The sequence below is a fragment of the Nerophis ophidion genome, unplaced genomic scaffold (genome assembly GCF_033978795.1).
Source record: "Nerophis ophidion isolate RoL-2023_Sa unplaced genomic scaffold, RoL_Noph_v1.0 HiC_scaffold_30, whole genome shotgun sequence".
Lineage (NCBI taxonomy): Eukaryota > Metazoa > Chordata > Actinopteri > Syngnathiformes > Syngnathidae > Nerophis > Nerophis ophidion.
The window spans coordinates 885,683-912,764 of NW_026906952.1; the positions used below are offsets into that span (position 1 = coordinate 885,683).

General features: G+C 39.7%; 2 protein-coding genes across 3 annotated transcripts in view; both read left to right on the top strand.

Moving 5' to 3' along the window:
- The window catches only part of LOC133546510 (oocyte zinc finger protein XlCOF22-like), a 42,136-nt gene extending 38,347 nt beyond the window's left edge, over positions 1–3,789 (top strand). The window contains exon 3 of the mRNA XM_061892283.1: positions 3,705–3,789. Within this exon, the coding sequence (XP_061748267.1) occupies positions 3,705–3,739 (35 nt within the window). The 3' untranslated portion in view covers positions 3,740–3,789. The remainder of the gene's footprint in view (positions 1–3,704) is intronic.
- A 4,125-nt stretch (positions 3,790–7,914) lies between these two features.
- LOC133546512 (zinc finger protein 33B-like) lies at positions 7,915–20,366 on the top strand. 2 transcript variants are annotated; one of them, XM_061892286.1, is made up of 3 exons: positions 7,915–8,355; positions 15,243–15,461; positions 18,806–20,366. In XM_061892286.1, exons 1-3 carry the CDS (start codon positions 8,253–8,255, stop codon positions 20,071–20,073), a joined length of 1,590 nt encoding a protein of 529 aa, XP_061748270.1. In that variant the 5' UTR covers positions 7,915–8,252; the 3' UTR covers positions 20,074–20,366. The 2 variants fall into 2 exon arrangements, with proteins under 2 accessions (XP_061748270.1, XP_061748271.1); XM_061892287.1 differs by lacking the exon at positions 15,243–15,461 and having other exon boundaries at positions 7,916–8,355.
- The last annotated feature ends 6,716 nt before the right edge of the window (positions 20,367–27,082 follow it).

A 27,082-nucleotide genomic window follows, 5' to 3' on the forward strand; every position in this document is an offset into this window, starting at 1 on the left:
CCATTCTAGAGGCTAATCATTCCTGTGATAAAATGGCAACCAAGGTCATCAAAAAGGTCAACCAAAGAACGAGATTCCTCTACAGAATCTCCTCTCTGGTCAACAAAAGCACCTTGAAGATTCTAGCGGGAACCCTCCTTCAACCCTTTTTTGATTACGCTTGCACCTCCTGGTACTCCAGCATCTCTAAAACTCTCAAATCTAGACTCCGGACATCCCAGAACAAGCTAGTCCGGTTACTTTTAGACCTCCACCCCAGATCACACCTCACTCCAACCCACTTCTCCAAAGTGGGCTGGCTCAGGGTGGAGGACAAAGTAAAACAACTTGCACTGAGCCTAGTTTATAAAATCCGCTACACTTCCCTGATACCGAAGTACATGTCCAACTACTTCCTTAACTTAAATGACCGCCATAACCACAACACCAGGGGAGCTCCACAAACCACGTTAAACCCAGATTCCAATCTAACAAAGGTCTTAACTCATTCTCTTTCTATGCCACATCAATGTGGAATACACTCCCAACAGGTGTAAAAGTAAGTGCATCTCTATATTCCTTCAAAACCGCTCTAAAACAACACCTCCAGGCAACTTCAACCCTTTACTAATACCCTCCTCCATTCACATCCCATGTCCCCGGATTATAAATAACCTAATGTAAATAATCAAATGTTCTTCTAATCTATATACTTGTTCTTATGCTATCTGAACTCACTATGTTCACTGCTGGCTGTACATATCCTACTGTAAGACCTACACTGTTTCAATGTCCATTTCTCTGTTGATGACTGAAGTACTGATATCAACCAAAGCTCCTCATCCCTCCCCCCGGATTGTAAATAATGTAAATAATTCAATGTATATACTATGATGATTAACCTGTGTGATGACTGTATTATGCTGATAGTATATATTTGTACCATGAATTGATTAACGTGGACCCCGACTTAAACAAGTTGAAAAACTTATTGAGGTGTTACCATTTAGTGGTCAATTGTACAGAATATGTACTGAACTGTGCAATCTACTAATAAAAGTATCAATCAATCAATCAATCAATCAATCAAAAAATCACAGTCCTGTTATGTTTAATTTAAGTTTTAAACCTGATGTAAAGCCGCTTGCCGTGCGTCATGCGCGTGTTATTAGGTCTGACACTGCAGCCGCCTTTTCTTCTTTGTTTACTGAGTCAATGCAGAGTATATCACACCCTGCAGACACTGAACAATTGATGTACTCTTTTCTTTCGACATGTTCTAAGATTCTGGATAGTATAGCGCCCCTCAGAGCTATGCGTCCCAAACCAAAACAGGAACCTTGGCTCAATGAAAGCACACGCACAGCTCGGTTTGAGTGGCGAAGGGCGGAGCGCAAGTGGAAAGGGGATCACTTGGAAGTCTCCTATCAAATTTTAAAAGAAAACTGTCGAAATTATCAAAGTGTGGTTAAAGCTGAGAAAACAAAATATTTGTCAGACTTCATTTTAAATAGCATCAGTAAGCCACGTGTTCTTTTTAATACTATTAGTAATGTTCTTAAACCAAATCCAGCCACTTCACTGGAGTTGACAAGTGAAACTTGTGAAAAATTTCTCTCCTTTTTTAATGATAAGGTTGCTTCTATTCTGGCAAATCTTTCTCGTTTTCCATTAAGTTTTAATGTGGCCACTCAGTGCTCGACTGTGTTCTGTCACTTTGAGCCTGTGTCCATGCCTGAGCTTACAGGAATAGTCGGCAAGCTAAAACCCTCGTCATGTCCCACAGACTCAGTCCCCCCTTGCTTTTTTAAAGAAATCTGGGACACTATTGACTCATCTGTTAGGGACATCATCAACAGCAGTTTGATTTCTGGCTGTGTCCCCTCCTTTTGTAAAAGAGCTGTTGTTGAGCCTTTGATTAAAAAAACAGGTCTTGATCAGACAAGTTTGTCAAATTATCGGCCCATTTCCAAATTACCTTTTGTGTCAAAAAATTTGGAGAAATGTGTTCTGGCACAACTGCAGCCTTTTTTAGATGAAAATAGCACTTTAGATCCATTTCAGTCTGGATACAAAGCTTTGCGTAGTACTGAATCTGCACTTTTAAAGGTTTTTAAAGATTTGCTTTTAATGTCTGATTCTGGCAGCTCTGCCATTTTAGTGCTTTTAGATCTTACAGCTGCCTTTGACACAGTCGACCACGCAATTCTTTTAGAGGGCCTGAGAGACTGTGTGGCTGTCAGGGGGACTGCGTTACATTGATTCAGATCCTACCTGTCAGAGAGGTCCTTCTCTGTCAGGCTGGGGGACGCCACCTCTTCTTCTGCCCCGCTTTACTGTGGTGTCCCCCAGGAATCCATTTTAGGCCCCATCCTGTTCGCTCTTTATCTCCTTCCTCTTGGAGATATTTTTAGGAAACATGGAGTGTTTTATCACTTTTATGCAGATGACTGCCAAATTTATATGCCGATTTCAAAAGGCCACGGCCCCCTGACACCCCTCCTTAACTGTCTATGCCACGTCAAGGCTTGGTTAGCCCAGAATTTTTTAATAATGAATGAGGGAAAAACGGAAATTTTAGTTTTTGGTCCGGCCCTCACTGACTTGGGACCATTGCAAAATGATGTGCGTCCCAAAGTCACCAGCCTTGGCGTCACTATAGACAGCCATTTTAAACCTCACACACAAGTCAATGGCGTTTTAAAATCGTCTTTTTATCACCTTCGTCTTTTAGTAAAGGTTAAACCTTTTTTATCTTTTAACCTTTTTGAACAAGTCGTGCATGCTTTTATTTGAAGTGGCCTGGACTACTGCAATGCACTTATGCTGGCATTAGCCAAAGCGCTCTCTCCCGGTTGCAGTTAGTCCAGAACGCGGCAGCAGGACTTTTAACAGGGGCCAGGAAACGCCAGCATATAACCCCAATTCTTCTGAGATTGCACTGGCTCCCTGTTCATTTTAGAATTGATTTTAAAACATTGCTGTTTGTTTTTAAATCTTTACATGGACTGGCACCTCAATATATCTCGGACCTCATCCAAATTTACACTCCTGCGCGCGCTCTGAGGTCCGAGAGCCAGTTCCAGCTCATGGTGCCCAAGACCAGACTTAAGACCAGGGGAGACAGGGCCTTTTCTGTGGTCGGCCCTAAGCTCTGGAACACTCTGCCCCTCCATGTTCAAACTGCTTCCACAGTGGAGTGTTTTAAGTCTCGTCTTAAGACCCACTTTTATTCTTTGGCTTTTAAAACTATGTGAGTTGTGTGGTCCTCTGTCCTCTGTTGTCCTCTGTGTTTTTTTATACACTTTGATTTCTATTTTATTGTTTTAATTGCTTTTACCCTTTAAAATAGTTTTTAATCATATTTATTTTCATATTGTTTTTATATTGGTTTTATATTTATTTATTTTGTGTTTTTATTCAGTCATTGGTGGAACATAAAATTGTTTTTTAATATTGTTTATAACATGGCTGTGCAGCACGTTGGAAACGTTCTTGTTGTTTAAATGTGCTATATAAATAAAGTGGATTGGATTGGATTGGATTGACAAAGATTGAGAGAAAAGTTGAGAATAAAAGTAAAAATGGGGAGAAAAGGAGAGAATGAAGGTGAAAACAGATAGAAAATGAGAGAAAGAAGGTATAGAGTATGAATATTAAATACAATCAGGTGAGCGGATACCTCAGCTGGGACGAGTTATCTAATCACCTGTTTCCTTTATCAGCAGCGTTGGAAACCATGAGAGGGGCTGGCGATTGAGGAGTGAGAGCCAGACGAAGGAGATCAGGAGAAACGCATGTCATTGAGAGCTGAAAAGCTGAAAGAGACAATGAGCACAAAAATAACTTGTAAACAAATAAAAAGTGTGTAACCACTGAACCAGGCGTGGTGTTTCCGGGGAGGGAATGGAGGATCCAGGACGAGGATCTCCACAGGGCTATACAAATAAACATTGATTGACATTGATTGATTGATATTTGTAGTTGCTCAGATGGATGGTGGATGGACTGTGTTGGTAAAGCTTGGCTTGACTGCTGCTGTGTGAGGGGTTGATAGTCTTGAGCCTGGGGGTTGAGAGTGACTGCTGGTTCCTCGGTTCTTTTTAAGTAGGAGCTCATGCCATCAGATGCTGTGTGTGAGGAAGCATGAAGGCTGGAAGCTTTTAAAACTGCTAATTTTGCATCAGCAGCTGCCACTTGAGCATGCAGGTCCATCATTTCCTTTTTCTTTCGGATTCTTTCCCTCTCCTCTTCCAATTTCTTTTTTATCTTTTCCTCCTCTTCCAATTTCCTTTTAATCTGTAGTGACTCTTCTTCCAATTTCTTTTTTATCTTTTCCTCCTCCTCTTCCAAGGCAGCGAGGGCAGCCCTGTCGGCCTCTGCCTGTCTGCGAACTGAGGAGGTTCTAGAATTACTAGAACCAGACCGTGTGGGACTCCCATGTGATTTGTGACTTATATTACTAATGCTGTCATTTGGATTAATTTCGTTTTCGAAATCCTCCATATTTTCCAGGGTTGGTGTTTTTATCCAGGTGTTAACATGCTCAATGAATTCATGTAGATTGATTAATTTGGCTTTGTACCATATGTCGTGATTGATTTGGTCCTCTGTTGGTAGAATTGGTAGGAGGGATGTGTGTGCACTTGCGGTTTCCTTTATAACATTGAGATATTTGGTGAAAGCAGATTGCACGTCCATTAGGTCCTCTCCATTTTCCATCATTTCCATGATATGTTTCTGCATGTTGCTTGCCTTGTTTAATTTAGATCTTCTCTCCTTCTCAAGTGTTTCAATTCTGTGCATTAGGGCTTTTGGTGTCATTTTCACTGTGCGTTTTTTTTTTTACATCAGATGTTTGATCTGTGTCATACTTGCCAACCTTGGGACCTCCGATTTCGGGAGGTGGGGGGTGGGGGTGGGGGGCATCGTCGGGGCGGGGCGTGGTTAAGAGGGAAGGAGTATATTTACCGCTAGATTCATAGATTTACCAAGTCAAGTATTTCATATATATCAATCAATCAATCAATCAATCAATCAATCAATGTTTATTTATATATCCCTAAATCACTAGTGTCTCAAAGGGCTGCGCAAACCACAACACAAAACACCACATATATATATATATATATATATATATATATATATATATATATATATATACATATATAAAATACATACTTGAATTTCAGTGTTCATTTATTTACACATTTACACACACACAACACTCATCTACTCATTGTTGAGTTAAGGGTTGAATCGTACATCCTTTTTCTAACCATATGCAAGTGCAATAGATGGCAGTATTGTCCTGTTTAAGAGTTTCACAAAAATGCTGTTTGGCAGACCAACTGCTTTACGGTAGACGAAAACGGACTGCTGTTGTTGTATGTTGTTTTACCGCGCTGGGAGGACGTTAATGAAACTGCCTAACAATAAACCCACATAAGAAACCAATAACTCGCCCTCAATCATTTTACAGTTATAACATCATTGGGCAGACACGCTCTTTATACATGTCACTCAGGTCCGCATGGAGCTGGAGGGGGCGTGGCCTCCAGCTCCGCCTGAATTTGGGGAGAAAATTGTCCCAGGAGGTTTTCGGGAGAGGCGCTGAATTTCGGGAGTCTCCCGGAAAATCCAGGAGTGTTGGTAAGTATGATCTGTGTCCACCTGTTTTTCCATCTCTGCAGGTTGTGACTGATTTTCAATAATTTCTGACAGTTCAGCCTGTGAGGGTTCCATTTGACCTTTAATTGTATCACACATTGAATGCGTTACTTTTGACTCCATTAACACATGATCATGCATTTCCAAAGCATTGTATTTTCCTTTCCCAGGATCCATGATTATGCACAACCCACAATTCTAAATCAGATCAAATAAATGGAAACCTTGTTAATGTCACTCAAAACACCAAACATCAAAACCGCAATTATTCATTTGCATTTGTTCAAACCAAAACCTCACCCACGAACGGGCTTGGACAAGGAATTATAAAACATCACCTTGTATATGAAATATACCCACAAACGGGTTGCAATCATGCACAACATCTCCTGGAAAATACCCACTATCGGGTTCAATAACATTGAATATTAACCACCAATGCATTGGATTTTTTGTTGCTGTCTTTGTGTGCACACACTGTTATATGGCCATATATTACATACCTTTACTTCATGCTGGCCTGTGACTTTGTTCTTGTCTTCAAAAGATTTTCTTCGAAAAGAGTTCCATATCTTTGAAAAGAGTACACAACTTCAAACAGCGCTGCTCAGCTGTCGCTCCAAAGTGATATCTGTTTGTCGAGACATTATGTATTTTGCATCTAAAGGCCGGAGGTTCTGATGATAGTGAAAGCTAAGAGATGAAAAATGTCTCCCTCGTTCAGATTACGCAAATTCACACTTATTTAGTTAGTTCTCGAATAAAAATTTGAGTTTTGCCCCATTTGAGAAAAATCCCTCAGAGTATTTTACTATTTCTTTTTTTTTAGTTACTTAAGTGAAATGCTTTAAAAATAGAATGTGAGGTTACAGTGCACTTGACCTTAACATATATAATAATCATAGTTTGAGTTTGTGCCAAATTTGAGGAAAATCCATCAAATAATTCTTGAGATATGGCTTTAACAATGTGCTAAGTTAAGACAAAATAATAAAAACAAATATATAAAAAAATACCCAAGACCTGCTGTCACATTGTTTTGTTCATGTAAACATTGTTTTATACCATATTGTGTACAGATTCTAAACGCTAATGCAGTTTTTGTTGTATTTCCATTTTTTGTCATTATTCGATATTTTGATTGTTGTCAGCCATTTTGGGCCAAAGTGTTCTTTATTTTATTTTATTTCTTTACTTCCTCTTACAACAAAGTATCTGCTGTAAATTTTGATGTATAAAACATTATTGTTAAGCAAAATGTACCATGTGTATGTTCAATTGTACAGGTTGCTATTCACTTAGTTTGAAGCGTTTTTTTTCATATGTTTTATATGTTTCATGGTTTAAATTCAAATAAAGTATACCAATGCTAAAATACCTGTATCAAATGTTAGGTATATGCATTAATGTCAATTTGTTAGAGAGAGTCTGTTTCCAGAATGAATGTAAATATATTTACAAGAAAAAACAGCTGCATAAGATTTTCGTTTTTTTGTCATTCCTATTTTTATACATTTATGGCTCTTAAAAAAACTGCCAGGATATTTTGCGGAGAACGTTTAACCAAATGTCCACAATGGCATTGTGTAGGCAAAAAAAGAGTAGTGCCCAGACGTAGGAACGAAAATCACTTTCTAGCCACTTTTTCCTGGTTCACCTTATGGCCTATAACTAAGAGTTTCCCGCTTGTCTCCAACCTTTCCCCCATGCATTCCTGAGAGTGTGTGCCTCACCGACACTCTGCTGTTAACAGGCGGCCTTTCTTCTTAAATACATTATTACATTGTAAAATAACAGACACTTTACTTTTGCTTGTCCTTACGTTTTGGACGCATGGCTGCAATGGTTGTGATCTCTCGGATGCAGAATTTTAGAATAGAATAGAAAGTAGTTTCTTGATCCCTGGGGAAATTCAGCACCACAGTTCGCTCACAATAGACAATAATAATTTACACCAGTAAAACCAGCGAACCAGTAATTACAGTCTGCAAATTGTGTTGTTGTTGAATGATATTTATCAGATTTAAAGTCAAATACAGTTGATATACTTGTCTGTCTATCTGTGTTGGCCCTGCGATGAGGTGGCGGCCTGTCCAGGGTGTACGCCGCCTTCCGCCTGAATGCAGCTGAGATAGGCTCCAGCACACCCCGCCATCCCTAAAGGGACACACAGTCGATAAAGGGATGGATGGATCATTGGTGGCCGTGATTTTTTGTGTAGACACCATGAAAACATGCATTTAGAATGAATCGTTCATGACTTGCCCATCACGATGACTCGTTGGCCCCGCCCCTAAGTGACGCATGCGTGGAGGATATGTTCCTCGCAGCAAAGTCCTCCTTTACTCCACACACGCTTCTAAGCCTCGGCACATCTACTAACTACACTTTATTCATCCTCCGTGTCAGCATCAACTCCACTCGTCTCACTCAACTTTGGACATTATTAGGCCCGCTTAGATTGCTCGTTGTTTGAGCGCGCTAGTTAGCTTAGCATGCTAGTTAGCTTAGCTTGTTAGCCGCTAACAAAGAGACGCGGATTTGATCAACACATCGCTTAGTTAAGATCAAGTGTTAGTGTAAAGTGTTGTGATTGTGTGAAAATGTGCGAAAGAACCATAGCAGAGTACGAGGAGGAACTTTGTCCAACTAAAGAGGAGAAGGAGCGACCACATCAAAAACCTCAAGTTGTGTTACACAGAACAGGTTTGTTTACTTCTTACTCTCACATCTTTACTAACTTTATATTTCATCATGAACATGACGTGTTTGATTAATAATTTATCAATAGGTGTACTCAGACACATGATTGTTATTTTGTTATTAATGTGATTATCAGACAGCAGTCATTTCCATTAGATAATGTTAAAATATAGGTGATTTGGCACACTTATAATTAACAAAACAAAAATAATGTTATTTTTCATCAGATATGTAGTAGTATTGTATATGTGGATGGGGGCCCTGCTTTGGAAATAATGTGTACCCCTTTCAGAGATCACATTTAGTTCCACTTCAAACATTCACATGTTCCACAATGAGATGAGATGGTATAACGTGAACAGTTCTGGAACTTTCTAACTCGGGGGAAAGAACGGGATCTCGTTGGAAGCGCGATGTATGAGCAGACGTCGTTTGGGTACAACAAAATGATGGCTGCCAATTTAGTTTACAACTTCACTACATCAGTAGTTGTCAAACCTTTTTCACCAAGTACCAACTCAGAAAATACTTGGATTTCCAAGTACCACCATCATGAACAGCATTAAAATATAGTAGCATAGTAGGCCTTAATTATTCATTAAAAACAAGGAAGACACATTATTTAACAAGTATATTTAATATTTTAGTTACTGTAACAGTACACACAGTTTGAATAGTAACACAGTGTTTGCATGTTGGAAAATAAAACAATGTACATAAAAAATGAAATAATATTTGGCGTACCATTAGGTGATACCCGCGTACCACTAGTGGTACACGTACCACAGTTTTATAATCCCTGCTCGATCGGTTCAAGAAGACATGATCAATGCACGCGTGTGCAGAGACAAGGTCACTTCCATTTTATTTGTTTTACGTCAGTTATGTTCCTGCATGTTGTCACTACTATAGTTTTCCTTTTTGCAATCTTTATTTGAATAACAATTTCACATAAAAGATGACATGCTGATCATTTAAAAAATTACAGAGCTCCTAAAGGGACATAGGTACAATTTTTTTGAGATATGTATCATGTGCGCACCAGAAACTATGATGCCGCTTCCTCAGTTGACCTCTGACCTGGTCCACAGAGATGACTAATGTTTGCGTAGAGGTGGTGGAGGAGGAGGAGGAGGAGGTTGTTGCAACAATGGCTGGGGGGGAGAAGAAAGGGGAGTGGATGCAATGAGGAGTGGGGGGTGGGGAGAACAGTACTGGTTAAACCGGTTGAAGAAGTTCTTCATCTCATTGGCCCTCTCTATTGTCCCCCCTACTGCTCTGGTCTTTGTCTTGTGGCCTGTGATGGTTTTCACACCTTCCCAGACCTCCCTCATGTTGTTCTGCTCCAGCTTCTTCCTGTAGCTGTCCTTAGCCTTCTTTACGTGTCCTTTCACCTCCCGCTGTGCTGCTCTCATTGCCTCCCTGTCTCCACTCCTGAAGGCAGCTTTCTTCTTGTTGAGGACAGCTTGAACCTCCTGTGTTACCCAGGGTTTGTCATTAGGGTAGCTCTGAACAGTCTTAGCAGGGCAGGTCACGTCTAGGCAGAAGTTGAGGTAATCCGTAGAACAGTGAGTCAGACCATCAATGTCCTCACCATGTGGAAACTGTGTACCATTTGTCTGTCACAGAATGACATCACACTAAGATGTTCAGTGACAGTTTTATTTAGCTATTTAGCATTTTTGTTCAGTATCAATCAATCAATGTTATTTATACAGCCCTAAATCACAAGTGTCTCAAAGGGCAAAAAAAAGGCAGTAAACATCTTCCAAACAAAGTGTTTGCGAGCGAAATTTTCTGAAATGTGTAGGTATATTCTTGCTATCGTTTACATTTTCAGAATGTATAATATTGTGTTTTAGAGAAATGGTTTGACATTCTTGTCAGGTTCAAACACCGATGACATCTATTTGACAAGACAAGAAGCAAAGAAATCAAACAGACAGGATTCAATTTAGCGCATGAGGAGAAACGTCTGGGCTGCAACTTCGTACAGTTTCCCACCACGCTCTGACGAGGGAGTTCCACGCTTCCTCTTTTATTTGGGCCTTTTCTGATTACATAGCTGCAGCTGTTTTTAAAGGGGTGGGGGGGGGGGGGGGGTCGTAAGCAGCTTTTGCACTCGGTCGTAAACAGTTTAAAGAAATGGTCTACTTTGTAGATCTCAGGTCAGGAAAAGGTCTTCCTGTGGCTGTCAATAGATCAAAGAAACCGACACCTCCATGTTGCATCCCATTGCAGACAGTGGAGTTTTACAAGCCTTTTGTTTGATAAGATGACAGACAGCTTTGGTCTTCTCGCAGGGGACCTGAACTCAATGGAATACAACGTTTTTTTTATAACTTCCATCCATCCATTTCCTACCGCTTATTCCCTTTTGGGGTCGCGGGGGGCGCTGAACTCATATACAATTATTCTGAAAATTTTGTTATTATTGTTAATATCATATGGAATCAATTATTGGTCGCAGTAAAGTAGCAAATTGGGTAGTTTTTAGCTCTAAAAAGGGTATTTCAACAAGTAAACAGTACAGTAGGTACTTGATTTTGATAGATGTAATGCTCATAATGCTCATAGGGACTGCGTGGCGTAGTGGGAGAGTGGCCGTGCGCAACCCGGGGGTCCCTGGTTCAATCCCCACCTAGTACCATCTTCGTCACGTCCGTTGTGTCCTGAGCAAGACACTTCACCCTTGCTCCTGATGGGTGCTGGTTTGGCGCCTTGCATGGCAGCTCCCTCCATCAGTGTGTGAATGGGTAAATGTGGAAATAGTGTCAAAGCGCTTTGAGTACCTTGAAGGTAGAAAAGCGCTATACAAGAACAACCCACTTATTTTATCATAAGGGTATACTAGTAAACTATGCAGAGATGAGATTTTTCAGTATCAAAATATTACTTGAAATCAAATTTTGGCAGCAGCAGAGTGGTTGTTTCGGTATATTTTAGCTTTGTAAAGGGTATTTCTACAAGTATACAGTACAGTAGGTACTTCCATCCATCCATCTTCTTCCGCTTATCCGAGATCGGGTCGCGGGGGCAGCAGCCTAAGCAGGGAAGCCCAGACTTCCCTCTCCCCAGCCACTTCGTCTAGCTCTTCCCGGGGGATCCCGAGGCGTTCCCAGGCCAGCCGGGAGACATAGTCTTCCCAACGTGTCCTGGGTCTTCCCCGTGGCCTCGTACCGGTTGGACGTGCCCTAAACACCTCCCTCGGGAGGCGTTCGGGTGGCATCCTGACCAGATGCCCGAACCACCTCATCTGGCTCCTCTCCATGTGGAGGAGCAGCGGCTTTACTTTGAGTTCCTCCCGGATGGCAGAGCTTCTCACCCTATCTCAGTAGGTACTTGATTTATATATATATATATATATATACATATATATATATATATATATATATATAATGCTCATTAGAGTATTCTAGTAAAATAAGCAGAGATGAGATGTGTCAATATCAAACTATTATTTAAAATACATTTTTGGCAGCAACAAAGTGGCCATTTGGGTAGATATTTGATATGGGTAGATATTAGATATGGGGGGGGGGGGGTGGTCCCTGTGCCTAGAACCTTTGTGCCTGATGTCTGGTTGCCGAATCTGACTGACTGGGGCCGGTTTGTGAGAAAGTTCAAGACCCAGTCACAGAGAGTTGGTGTCAGACCAACAATGAGGAGTTTAGCAGTGAGTTTTTGTGGGATGACCGTGTTAAAGCAGAGCTGTAGTCGATGAATAATAGCCTGGCATAGGTGTCCTTGCCCTCTACGTGGGTGAGGGTGGTGTGGATGACGGGGTTGACTGCAACCTCACTGGACCGATTCTGCCGGTAGACAAACTGTAGAGCAGGGGTCACCAACGCGGTGCTCACGGGCACCGGTCGCCTGTTAGGACCAGATGAGTCGCCCGCTGGCCTGTTCTAAAAATAGCTCAAATAGCAGCACTTACCAGTGAGCTGCCTCTATTCTTTAAATTGTATTCATTTACTAGCAAGCTGGTCTCGCTTTGCTCGACCTTTTTAATTCTAAGAGAGACAAAACTCAAATAGAATTTGAAAATCCAAGACAATATTTTAAAGACTTGGTATTCACTTGTTTAAATACATTTATTAATTTTTTTTACTTTGCTTCTTATAACTTTCAGAAAGACAATTTTTTGAGAAAATATACAACCTTAAAATTGATTTTAGGATTGTTAAACACATTCACCTTTTTACCTTTTAAATTCCTTCCTCTTCTTTCCTGTCAATTTAAATCAATGTTCAAGTATTTTTTTTTTTATTGTAAGTAATAATAAATACATTTTAATATAATTCTTCATTTTAGCTTCTGTTTTTTCGACAAAGTATCCATCCATCCATTTTCTACCGCTTATTCCCTTTCGGGGTCGCAGGGGGCGCTGGCGCCTATCTCAGCTACAATCGGGCGGAAGGCAGGGTACACCCTGGACAAGTCGCCACCTTATCGCAGGGCCAACACAGAGAGACAGACAACATTCACACTCACATTCACACACTAGGGCCAATTTAGTGTTGCCAATCAACCTATCCCCAGGTGCATGTCTTTGGAGACAAAGTATATTAGTGAAATATTTCTTCAAACTTATTATGATTAAAATTCAGAGAAATTATTCTGGCAAATGTACAAAATCTGTAGAATCAAATTTAAATCTTATTTCAAAGTATTTTGAATTACTTTTAAAATTTTTGTTATGGAAAATCTAGAAGAAATAATGATTTGTCTTTGTTAGAAATATCGCTTGGTCCAATTTATTATATATTCTAACAAAGTGCAGATTGGATTTTAACCTATTCAAAACATGTCATCAACATTCAAAAATTAATATTAATCAGGAAAAATGACTAATGGTGTTCCATAAATTATTTTTTTAAATTGTTTCAAAAAGATTCAAATTAGCTAGTTTTTCTCTTCATTTTTTTCGGTTGAATTTGGAATTTTAAAGATAAACTGTTTTTAAAAATTGTATTTTAATTTTTTTCGTGTTTTCTCCTCTTTTAAACTGTTCAATTAAGTGTTTTTTTTCATCATTTATTCTCTACAAAAAAAACTTCCGTAAAAAGAAAAAACATTTACGACAAAATGACAGACAGAAATATCAATTTTTTATATATATAGATTTGTTTATTAAAGGTAATTTGAGCAAATTGGCTATTTCTGGCAATTTATTTAAGTATGTATCAAACTGGAAGCCCTTCGCATTGATCAGTACCCAAGAAGTAGCTCTTGGTTTCAAAAAGGTTGGTGACCCCTGCTGTAGAGGGTCCAGTGTGTCTGGGATGGTCTTCTTGATGTGTGACATGACTATCCTCTCGAAGCACTTCATCACTATTGGGGTGAGTTGTCTAGTATGTTTACTATTTTATTTAGGAAAAACTTTCAATAAGAATCATATGTTTAATGTACCCGAAGATTTTTTGTTAAAATGAAGCCAATAATGTACTTTTTTGTGGTCCCATTTATTTAGAGAAGTGTTGAAAAGTATCAAAATACATTTTGGTATAGGTCCCGGTACTATAATATTGGTATCGGGACAACACTAGTAAGAACAGAATTCATTGGTTTATTCTTTGACCACCTTAGTAGTCATTTTTTCACTGGAGAGATTAGTCTCTACGATGCAACCAAGATAGGTAATCTCATTTTTGTTTGTTATAATATTGTCACCCACTTTGAGTGTGAAGTTATCTACTTTTCTGAGGTTAGGAATTGACCCAAAGACCTGTGTACTTGCAAGTACCGAGGCAAGTCTTATTTCGGCAGTTTCTCATTGAAAGCCTTGCTAGTCTAGGTCTTGAGGATTCTAGCTTCTCTTGTTTTGTGGCCGTTAGCCTCGGTTCTGTTCTTCATGGGTACAGAAAATGATGGAATGATCACTTAAGCCGCACACAGTTGTTCCACTCGTGGTGATCTGAGACTGGTCAGAAGTAACAAGGAGGTCTATGAAGGATTAAAAGGACTCACTCACCCTGGTAGTGTGCTTAATGAGCTAAGTGAGACAATGTTGGTGGCACAGCTTAGTGAAGGTTTTAAAAATGGGTGCATCCTTTCAGGACATATCAGTGTTCCAGTCCCCAAGAAGTAAACCTGTATCAACATGTTTACATAAAACTCACACACTCACTAAATACATTTTATACTGTAAACAAATCTAATCAAAGTTATAATTTCACTTCCTAAATCTGACTTACAAGTATCAATAAGTGAACGTAAACAATTATTTTCAATAACTAAAGTAGTCAAAACTTGAATTATTAAAAGAACATAAAGGTGACTGACTTTCCTTCAGCGTGTCGTAGATGGTCTCCTATTCCTAAAGAGGAATTGTTGATGGAGATACTCCATAAAACAGCACATAGTAAAACATGTTTTTGTGAAAGTTCCTTTTGGCCCAGCCAACAAAATGACCACCAAAAAATATTTTGCATGATCACAAAAACATACCATGAATGTTTTTGCAGTGATTTTGGAATTAGATTTTTTGAATTTCCAGGATATTTTAGTTATAGTAATAACTATGGCATTAAAATAATATGGTTAAGTTTACAGATAAAGTTTAGGTGTCATAGACCGTATACACAAAACAATATTTACCCACTTTACATCAGTGAAGTTAAGAATGCTTCAATCAATGCTGCCTCGTACTTATAAAAACTTTTCAAATTGCCCCGCATCAAATTTCCAAGTCTGTTTTTGTACTCACTGTACCACTTTTGAATTAATTTTAGGAAAAAAGGAGGTATTTCCTGTGTTTTTATTGGTTGTTTTACTACACACTTTTAACACAACACAGGAAAGAACACAAATAATGTAATTGTGTTAACAGTGTCAGTTCAAAACTATTTCTATTCCCTCTTGATCTTATTTACTTATTTACCCAACAGACGTCCAGCAGCTCCCTCACATAAAAAAGGAGGAAGAGGATCCACAGCCCCCCCACATGAAAGAGGAAGAGGAGGAAGTGTGGATGAGTCAGGAAGGAGAGTGTCTTCTAGGGCAGGAGGAGGCTGATGTCAGCAAGTTTCCACTGACTGTTGTCTCTGTGAAGACTGAAGAGCATGAAGACAAACCACCTGAGTCCTCACAGCTTCATCACAGTCCAAGTAAGCACAACATTTTATTCTCAGGGCATTCAATCCATCACAACTGGACTCTTCACTTTGTCTTACAAGACCTTTGTCCTCTCATCCAAGTAGGCTTCATCACTTCATGCTCATACACTTCAAGTCTTGAATATAATCATTTGAATATAGAGGGGAACCACACTTTTTGGGGGATTTTTTCTATTTTTCACAATCATTGTGAAAGACACAACGGTTGATATATTTACACACAAAAAATCCCATTCTAACTGGGCTGGGCAATATGGCCTTTTAATAATATCTCAATATTTTTAGTCCACATCACGATACAGCATATATATGTGGATATTTAGCCTTAGCCTTGAATGAACACTTGATGCATATAATCACAGCAGTATGATGATTCTGTGTGTCTACATTCAAACAATCTTCTTCATACTGCATTCATATATGCTACTTTTAAACTTTCATGCAGAGAGGGAAACAACAGCTAAGTCAAATTAGCAAAAGTGTATTTATTAAACAGTTATTAAACAGTGGCACAAAACATTCATGTCATTTCCAAACAGAAAGTGCAAGATTGTCAGAGACATTTCAAAACAAGCTATTAGTGCACTTTTGTGCATGATGTCACTAAGATGAAATATCAAAACAACACTAAATTACAGTGCACTTTGTGTACAGAAGGCCACTACAATAGTTTAAAACAAATAAAGTGCACTTTTGTGCATGATGTCACACAAGCTATTTCAATAAGTGTCAAATAAAAATGTGCTGCATAATAGGAAATCAAATAGTGTATGTCCTTCACTATGTGGTAGGTTCCTACGGACGTTATCTCCTTCTGTTGTTGACCAATTTTTTAATATGGGGTTGATGTGGAAATGGTTGCTTGGGCATTTTGTGGGTGTGGCACCAAACTGAGATGTTGACATGCAGAGTTTCAAGGACTCCTCATTCTTTAGCGGGTGACTTTTCAAATGATGCTACACATTAGCGGTGCTGCTACTTTTTGTAGCAACACTTTTGCCACATACTTTGCGGGCTGGGCGATAAAACAATAACAATATATATCGCGATAGACATGTGATCAATATCATTAGAAAATGGGGTCGATAGAACGTTCGATAATTTCACTGAGTTCTGTTAGAAAAAAAATAGGAAGTAAGGCCCAGCTGGAACCGCACGGCACTTTGGGAGGTGTAGGCAGAGGAAGGGCTTTGGCTTCTCGACCTATCACGGCTGAGCCTGAACCGCAAGGCATTCTGGGAAATGCTAACAGGAAATAAAAAAAAGCAACAACGTCTAGCTGACCACGAGGAGTGAAACGAAATGGGAATATGAGTACGGCAGCACGAGAGGAAATTGTAAATAAAAAGTGAAGCGATGGTTGAGTAGTTGCTTGAGTTATTTTTTTTATATGCTGAAGTTGGTTTGATTATTCCATAAATGACTGAAGAGGGTAAAAGGTTTGTTTTGTCACAGATGTTCAGACGCAAGTTTATTCCGATGTTTACAATATTCTGTAAGACATGTTTGTTTCTGCTTGCTTAATTTGACTGTTATTTATTTGCATATATCGTTACCAATATGGCTTCAAAGCCTGAATTGTACACTACTAATTTCTTAATTACAATACTTTGCACATTTTGTTAGATTAAGCATTTATTTAATGTCAATATTTTGCACATCGACCAGTATTTTCATTTATAATGCTGACCTCGTTTGAAAGGTTAAAGGTTAAATTTAAAATAAAAGTATTTAATTTCAGCCTTTTTTCTCCTGGTCTTTATTTAAAATAGTTGGTTTTTTTTATATCAATAATTATCAATATCGACTGATATGAAACAGTTATATCGTGATACATTTTTTAGTCGTATCGCCCAGCCTTACATACTTGACATATTACGGTTGTCTCGATATATGGAGTATATTACATATATCGCCCAGCCCTAATTCTTACTCATAAATGTAAATAAAAGTCCACTTGCAATGGAGCCAATGGGAGGTCCTCTCTAAAATGAATGAGCTTTTTTTCAAAATGCCACCATTTACACATTTTTCAACCGATTCAAACAATTCAACATATTCCACTAATTCTGGAAATTGAAATTACATTTTTCAACCCACCTTAACCGTTCCACCGTCAAATCAATCCTTTTAATCAGGACAGAAAACAAAGCTGTTTTTGAATTGGAAACATTTCCAGTGTTCCCGAAATTAAAGGAATTCCATAAAACCATTTCTCAATTAAAAATGTTACGACTTCAACATTTCTAAACCGATTTGAAAAATTCCAACACCAACCATTTCAACTCATTCAGAACATTCACATTTTTTAGCATGTCCCAAAAAATTCCCGCTTTCCCCGAAATTCTCCAAAATTTCCATGAAATCCCCATTGAAAGGAATAAAATAAAAGTTCCACAACTCCCACATTTTTCATCTGATTCAAACCGTTCCAACTTCAAAATATTCAGTGTGTTCAGGAATTGTGTGCTCCCTTTCAACACTTATTAAAAGAAATTCCTGGATTTTCTGGAATTCACGGTTTTTAGGGACATTTCCCCATTCAAAATGAATTATCCATGTTTCAAATTTCCACAATTCCCACATGTTTCAAACCATTCTACCTTCAACACATTCAATTCATCCTGGAAATTCAAACAACCAGTTTTCCACATTCAACAAATTTACAGGAATTTACGTTTTTTTCTAACCTTATTTCCAACCTTCTTTAGTGCGATGACTCCTTTCACATTGTTCAACCCATTTCAACCGTTCCACTGTCAAAACATTCCTCTGAGTCAGGACAAAAAAGCATGTTGGTTTAAGAACTTAAAAAAATCCCGGTTTTCCCGAAGTTCAAACTCTTCAACATTCAAACTATTCTTACATTCATACTACATTCTGTCAACCTTTCAGTTCAACTTCAGCATTGGAGGATTCACACACAATTCTTTCAGCAATTGCTTCATCTAGTTAATATTATTATAATAATTAGATGTAGCTTACCACATTGAATGTGTGGACTGCATGACTGATGTCTTCTCAGTTCTCACTCTAACGCAATTTGAGTGTCTAGAAACACACTAAATTAATTCAATATTACTATTATTAATAAGGTAGACAAGTGATCTTTTGAAGGAGTAGTCAGTAATCTGATTACTTCTTCCCAGTTTAACTGTGGTGACATTATCTAAATGAAAGCAAGGTCTTCTTCATGTGTCAGCTGGAAGTACCCTGACTGCTGTGAGGGGAAACTGATGAGATTGTGAGATCATATGTTGGTGCAGGACAATGTCTCATGTGAATGAGCAAAGCTGGACTTTTCTGAAGAATGTTTGTTTTGTCCTGCCCCGCAGACCTCAATGAAGAACATCTACCTCATGAGCAGGAGGAGGAACCACAGTCCCCCCACATACACAAGGAAGAAGGGGTACCACAGTCCCAACACATCAAAGAGGGAGGAGAGGAGCCACAGCCCCCCCACATTAAAGAGGAAGACGAGAAGCCACAGACCCATAATGTTAAACTGACCCTTCACATTGAAGGTCAAGCGGAGGACCCACTGATCTTACACATCAAAAAGGAAGAGGATGATCCACTGACCCCTCACTTTAAGGAGCAAGAGAACCCACTGAACCCTCACATTAAAGAGGAAGAGACGGACCCACTGACCCCTCACTTTAAAGAGGAAGAAGAGGACCAAGAGCCGCCGCACATTAAAGAGGAAGAGGAGGAAGAGGGCATCAGTCAGCCTAAATGGTTGGAGGAGTTCCCAGTGACTGGTGTCCCTGTGAAGAGTGAAGATGATGAGGTGAAAGGTGAAAGTGAGGAGAGGGGAGGGGGGGAGCCTCCAAGCAGCAGCTCAACACAACACATGACAACAGAAGCTGATGGAGACCACTGTGGAGGATCACAAGCAGACAAGCTCTTAGCTCCACTATCAGATAGTGAGGACACAACGTCACACTCTCCTGACTCTGATGATGAAGACTCTAAAGATGATAAGACATGTCACACTGACAACACACACTTCACATGTTCTCACTGTCACAAAACCTTTCAATACCGTCGTAATCTGAAAAGACACATGAGAAGACACACCGGAGAAAAACCTTTTATCTGTTCAAAATGTGGCAAAGGTTTTGTAGAAAGTCACAATTTGAAAATACACATGAGAACACACACCGGAGAAAAACCTTATGTCTGTTCAATCTGTGGTACATGTTTTGTACAAAGAATCAATTTGCAAGTACACATGAGAAGACACACTGGTGAAAAACCTTTTACCTGTTCTACCTGTGGTAAAGGTTTTACAGAAAGTCCGAGTTTGAAAGTACACATGAGAACACACACTGGTGAAAAACCCTTTTCTTGCTCAGAATGTGGTAAAGATTTTGTTCAAAGTAAACATTTGAAAGTACACATGAGAACACACACTGGTGAAAAATCACATTCCTGTTCAATCTGCAACAGAAGCTTTTGTGACCGATCAAGCCTTGTAGCACACATGAGAAGACACCCAGGAGAGAAAGTGTTGAGTTGCAGTGTGTGTGGTGAAAGATTGTCTTCTAAGTACCAGTGTAAGAAACACAAGTGTGCTGGTGAGAACAGCAGCAGCAAATGAAACTGCAGGATTTGAAATAAACTGTCCAGACTTTCATTTTGACTTTCTAACAACATCAGCACATATAACATGTGTAACATTGTTGTTTGTCTAACAATCTGTTTAATATCATTCTGCATTTATAGATTAGATATTTTTTATTAGTGTTTTTTTCAGTCAAGTAGATGCATTAATATGCGATATTGTGTACTTTTATTAAAAAATGGACAGAACAATTTGAGTAAAAAGGTGGGAGTAAACAGTACAAGACATATTTTACATGCAATAAACATTTTATGTGTGTGTGTGTGTATATATATATATATATATATATATATATATATATATATATATACATATACATCATACAATTTTAGACTCATTCATATGAAATATTGAAGTATTACATATTTGTATTTCCAATTGTTAATAATGCCATAGATTAGCACCTTTATATGATATACATATGTACTGGTTCACATCTGAAACATCTCAAATCTATCTTCATTTTTATTTATTGTTACGTGTTGTGAAGAAACCCTTAATTGCTCCGTCGTAAGAACATCAGACTTTCATTCTGACTTCCAGGATTCAAGTCCATAACTTTTATGGACAGAATTTCGAGGCGCAGTCAAGGCGTTAAGGGGATCGGGTTTGGTGACTGCAGGATTAGGTTCCTGCTTTTTGCAGATGATGTGGTCCTGATGGCTTCATCTGGCCAAGATCTTCAGCTCTCACTGGATTGGTTTGCAGCCGAATGTGAAGCGACTGGGATGAGAATCAGCACCTCCAAGTCTGAGTCCATGGTTCTTGCCCGGAAAAGGGTGGAGTGCCATCTCCGGGTTGGGGAGGAGACCCTGCCCCAAGTGGAGGAGTTCAAGTACCTCGGAGTCTTGTTCACGGGTGAGGGAAGAGTGGATGGTGAGATCGACAGGTGGATCGTAATGTGGACGCTGTATCGATGAAGAAGGAGCTGAGCCGAAAGGCAAAGCTCTCAATTTACCGGTCGATCTACATTCCCATCCTCACCTATGGTCATGAGCTTTGGGTTATGACCGAAAGGACAAGATCACGGGTACAAGCGGCACAAATGAGTTTCCTCCGCCCGGGTGGCGGGGCTCTCCCTTAGAGATAGGGTGAGAAGCTCTGTCATCCGGGGGGACCTCAAAGTAAAGCCGCTGCTCTTCCACATGGAGAGGAGCCAGATGAGGTGGTTCGGGCATCTGGTCAGGATTTAGGGCACGTCCAACCGGTAGGAGGCCACGGGGAAGACCCAGGACACGTTGGGAAGACTATGTCTCCCGGCTGGCCTGGGAACGCTTTGGGTTCCCCCGAGAAGAGCTGGACAAAGTGACCGGGGAGAGGGAAGTCTGGAATTCCCTGCTTAGGCTGCTGCCCCCGCGACCTGACCTCGGATGAGCAGAAGAAGATGGATGGATTGATGGATGGATTAAGTAATGAAGTTAAACATTGTACTGATATGATCCAGTTTAAGAGGTTGTTCCAATTAATATTGCTTACAAAGTACAAAGAAGAGGAATTATGAGAAAAACTTCAACCTTATTGAAAATAAGATATTTTTCATCTCAGTACACTAATAATGACTGAATTAATGAATTACATATTACAAAACTGTTGTATTACTCATTCATGGATGTTATTTTACTATTTTACTACAAAAAAGGTCAGTAAATGAATGTATATATTTGTAAACGCTCTGAAGTGGGAAAGGTGTAGGATTAAATAAGCTTTGCTTCTTCCTACTCCTTTTCAGACGTGATGTAATGTGAAATGATGTGAAATTGTCCGATGTATTATGTTGTAAGTATGTTCATGTTTGATATAAACTAGAGAAAGAAAGTTTTGATCGATTGACTGAGTTTATAATGCAGTTTTACCAAGTGATAAAGTAACAGCACAAAGCACACATCAGTCATATTAAATGATGCATCAAGGACAATACTGTAATGACATCAAATAGATATTTTTAATTTCGCCAGAGTACCTGGTTGGTTTCACATCTTGTTCGACCACTTACCAGAGGGAACAGAACAACAATTTTTTCAAAAATCATCATCAAAAAAGTACAGCTTGAAGAAAAGGTATGGTGCCATGACCCAGATTCAAACCAGGGTTGCAGCGGCCACAACACAGAGTACTAACCACTATACCATCACGGCTGTGACAAACTATCCTGACTGATAATGTGTTTGCTTCCCTGTTCATGTTCATAGACAGAATAGTCACATCTAGTTTGAATGCTAGTGACCAAGCCCCAACATGTTTTACTCTAACAAGAGGAAGGCGTGCTCAGGCAAGATTTGTATTGTTTCACCTTTTTCCTCACCCACTTTATTCTGATTGAATGTCCCGAGTATAACAACAGATGGTGCCAGTATGCATTTTTTTTAAATAAAGTATTGGAAATGATAGAAATGTAGTTTGTCTCTTTTATCTGATTATTAATCGATTAATCGAAGTAACAATCGACAGATTAATCAATTATCAAATTAATCGTTAGTTGCAGCCCTACTCACAACCTACCAATCTCTAACCACTAGTAGTCAGTACTGCCATCTAATGTCTTAGAATCGCAACTGCAAGCAAAGTCTGTTATATAATACTTGTAAATGATACTATAATAAGAAACCAATTTATAACAACTGAACAGCACAACTAGCATACTCATCTCATTTTTAAATGTTAGATTAAAAAATTTTTGATTTTAATATTAAACAATTAGCACATAATAACATACAAAAGTACCAAAATGAATACCAGTATTGGGATGGAAGCGGGAAGAGCCAGCCGTAGTCAAAAAATCAGACTGCGTGGTGGCTAGTAGTGGCTTTCAGTAGGCCTTTAAAAGAAAACTGCTTTTGTTTAATAAAATTCTACCCAGACTTTTCTCTTTTCCAAAGTAAATCTGTACAGCAGATGGGGGCGTCGACATAAACAATATGATTAGCCTAAGAGGCTGGACAGTACAGATTAGGGTTGTAGGGTACACCGGTACTAGTATAGTACTGCGATACTAATGAATCATATTCGGTACCATACCGCCTCTAAAAAAGTACCGGTCCGACCCCCCTTTTTTTAACGGGCGTTGTCGTCACGTCATGACATTGCTGGTTTTACGAGCAGAGGAGCAAGCAGACACAATGTGTAGACAGAAAAGGAAGAATGGTTGCATTTTGGCTTAAAAACTAAAGATAAAGGTGAAGCTATAACACTGGAACGCCCTCAGGAAAAAGTGCTTTAAGACATGGCGACAAATAAAGTAAGTTTCTTCCAAGTATCATCACTGCAGGACAAGGAATAACTCAACATGCTTCACTACAGATCGTAGCTCACCGGAGTCACAATATAAACAAACGCCTTTGGTTGATCTACACCTGACGTCCACTGTAATGATACCAACTACAGGAGCGTATCTAGTCGATACTACTATGATTACATCGATATTTTTTAGCATTACAAAATTGTTTTCCCTTTTTTAAAATTCATATTATGTTTATAAACTCAGTAAATACGTCCCTGGACACATGAGAACTTAAATTATGACCATTGTATGATTCTGTAACGACTTGGTATCGGATCAATACCCAAATGTGTGATATCATCCAAAACGTATGTTAATTATCCAAACAAAAGAAGAATAAGTGATTCCTACATTTTAACAGAAGTGTAGATAGAACTTGTTAAAAGAGAAAGTAAGCAGATATTAACAGTAAATGAACAACTACGGTAATAATCTGTTTTTTTGCAGTTTGTCCTTTATAATGTTGACAAAATACAAACCCTGTTTCCATATGAGTTGGGAAATTGTGTTAGATGTAAATATAAACAGAATACAATGATTTGCAAATCCTTTTCAAGCCATATTCAGTTGAATATGCTACAAAGACAACATATTTGATGTTCAAACTCATAAAAAAATTTTTTTTTTGCAAATAATCATTAACTTTAGAATTTGATGCCAGCAACACGTGACAAAGAAGTTAGGAAAGGTGGCAATAAATACTGATAACGTTGAGAAATGCTCATCAAACACTTATTTGGAACATCCCACAGGTGTGCAGGCTAATTGGGAACAGTTGAGTGCCATGATTGAGTATAAAAGCAGCTTCCATGAAATGCTAAGTAATTCACAAACAAGGATGGGGTGAGGGTCACCAATTTGTAAGCAAATTGTCGAACAGTTTTAGAACAACATTTCTCAACGAGCTATTGCAAAGAATTTAGGGATTTTACCATCTACGGTCCGTAAAATCATCAAAAGGTTCAGAGAATCTGGAGAAATCACTGCATGTAAGCGATGATATTACAGACCTTTGATCCCTCAGGCGGTAGTGCATCAAAAACCGACATCAGTGTGTAAAGGATATAACCAGATGGGCTCAGGAACACTTCATAAAACCACTGTCAGTAACTACAGTTGGTCGCTACATCTGTAAGTGCAAGTTAAAACTCTGCTATGCAAAGCAAAACCCATTTATCAACAACACCCAGGAACGCCATTGGCTTGGCTGGGCCTGAACTCATCTAAAATGGACTGATGCAAAGTGGAAAAGTGTTCTGTGGTCTGACGAGTCCACATTTCAAATTATATTTGGAAACTGTGGACGTGGTGTCCTCCAGAACAAAGAGGAAAATAACCATCCGGATTGTTATAGGTGCAAAATTGAAAAGCCAGCATCTGTGATGGTATGGGGGTGAATTAGTGCACAAGGCATGGGTAACTTACACATCTGTGAAGGTACCATTAATGCTGACGAAAGGGGACAGTGTATCCCAGAAGGGGGTCAGAAATACATAACACATATGCCCGGTCAACTTAAGTCCACATGTCACATCAAAGACAGAGGAGACACAGCTTGATCAAGATTAGATGTTTCTTGCAAAGAATCACATTCCTAAGCCTAATAAACAGCTTTTGGTACCCAGTTCAAAGAACATCATCTATTTAAACGAGTACAAGTAATTTTGCTATCACAATCCTCCCTTTTATTACCTATAATAAACTACAAACAATGAAATTACTAACTAGCGAAAAAAACACACCAAATAAACCTTAGAAAGTAATACATCATTAAAAATAAAAAACAAAACACCACACAATTACTCAACCCAATCAACATTATAATCAAGTAACATCTCAAAGAACGGATCTTCATTTTCATCCTTGAAATCTACCCTACCTTGTCCCAAAGCTGTGTACTGAACAAACAGATGAAATCATAGGTCCCACAAGTCCACCATGTCCCAAAAATGCAAAAAAATTGATAAAAAAACCAGGGGCCGGATTTTGGACCCTGGCGTGCCGCTTTCGGCCCGCGTGCCGTCGTTTTAAGACCAATTTCAAAAATTGCCCGTGGCTGGGTATTTTTCCCCTTGGAGTTCATAGACAGCAAATCCAGCAGAAAATTGGCATTTTAAACAAAGAGATGGAGTTTGGAGGGGGCAAAATGTCCCGCGTGCACCTCTGCTGCTATCTTTGCAAACTGCTCCGGTCCCAGATGCACCAGCAGAAGTTTTTGTATTTCTGCTCCTGTGGGACGCCATGCCCGACAGAAAGCCTGGAATGCGGTTGCAAGCGCGTCTCCACCTCTGTGTGGTGACGGCCAGTCTCTGATCGCTTCACGCATTTCCTGGTCCATCTGGTGTAAGACCAAAGCGGGAGTCCCTTGTGGTCCTGGATATTCCATCATCGGAGCCTGGAAGGTTCTGCCACTTCTCAGAGTCCTGCCAACACTGTCCTCACTCAGAGACATTTTGTTCACTTTATCGGTCACATGTTGAATTGATGAACCTGATGCTCCTTGATTGTCATCCTGATGTGAGTCCGCTGGTAGTTAGTGGGCGGAAACGGCGTTGCGAGGGGAAGAGTTGGGAGCTGCTGAAGCTGGAGCTGGAGGGGTGCCATCAGCTGCTGCTGCTGCTGCTGCCGCCGCCGCCGCCGCCGCCGCCGCTGCCGCTGCTGCTGCCGCCGCTGCTGCTGCTGCTGTTGCTGCTGCTGCTGCTGCTGTTGCTGCTGCTGCTGTTGCTGCTGCTGTGGCTGCTGCTGCTGCGGCGGCGCTGGGACGTCCACAAAAGGGCCCGCTGGCGGTTGCTGGTCGTAGTGCGGGGGCAGAGAGGAGTAGAGTGGCGTCCAGTCCTCAGAAACCCTTCGACTGCGACTCAGGCCCTGAGATTGGCTCGAAAACAGAGTACTGGGAAAAGTATCCGTGGCAAGATCTATCGTTTCTTTATTTTCTGCTTCACTCATCCAAAGTTTCAGACACTCTTTATGTTGTTCCAAACAATTCAAATCTTTCACACGCGCAGTCTTTCCCTTTCGCATGTTGACCTCTTGTAGCGCCAACTTTTCTTTAATTTTACTCAATTGATTCATCCTAAATGAACCAGTCTTGGGAAATCTCAACTCATTCACCCATACTTTCACACGCTTTAGGGATTCCTCTACATATTTTCTTTCATTGTGCACATACATGGGAAATCATAATCGAATACCTCAGGCTTAACTTTCCTGGACCACATATTCAAGCTCGTTTTAATTTTCCGCTCTTCTCGTTTAAACTTAACAGGCTAAAATTTGTGTTGTTTCTTCCGGCCTCTAGCCGGGCATACACTCACGGCCTTATAGACACTGTTAATCATCGTGACTCTAACCCGGCATTAAAAATCAGGACTCTAACCCAGGAACTCTAACCCAGCGCTACATTTTGGGACTCTAATCCAGGGACTCTAACCCAGCGCTACATTTTGGGACTCGAACCCATCATTTAAATCGTAGCGAGACGAAAAAATGACGGTTAATTTCCCATGTATGAAACATATAAATCACTCAAGCTTTGTCACACAAAAAAACCTTTCGTGGATTCGTCTTTTGTTTAAAATTCAAATGTCACAGATTCGTCTTAAAATTTCAGTCAGGATGATTCAATTAATTAACGTTACGATGTTGCAGCGGGTTAAAGGTGATCCCGAAGAGACGGCCGTCCGATTCGCAGGGGCCTCGAAAACTCTC

What these genes read in the sequence shown, in the direction of transcription:
- LOC133546512 (XM_061892286.1), top strand. Translation starts at nt 8,253, where the DNA reads ATGTGCGAAAGAACCATAGCAGAGTACGAGGAGGAACTTTGTCCAACT. An exon ending in AGTTGTGTTACACAGAACAG is followed by an intron (nt 8,356 to 15,242) that starts GTTTGTTTACTT and finishes TTTACCCAACAG; the next exon opens with ACGTCCAGCAGCTCCCTCAC. An exon ending in ACAGCTTCATCACAGTCCAA is followed by an intron (nt 15,462 to 18,805) that starts GTAAGCACAACA and finishes CCTGCCCCGCAG; the next exon opens with ACCTCAATGAAGAACATCTA.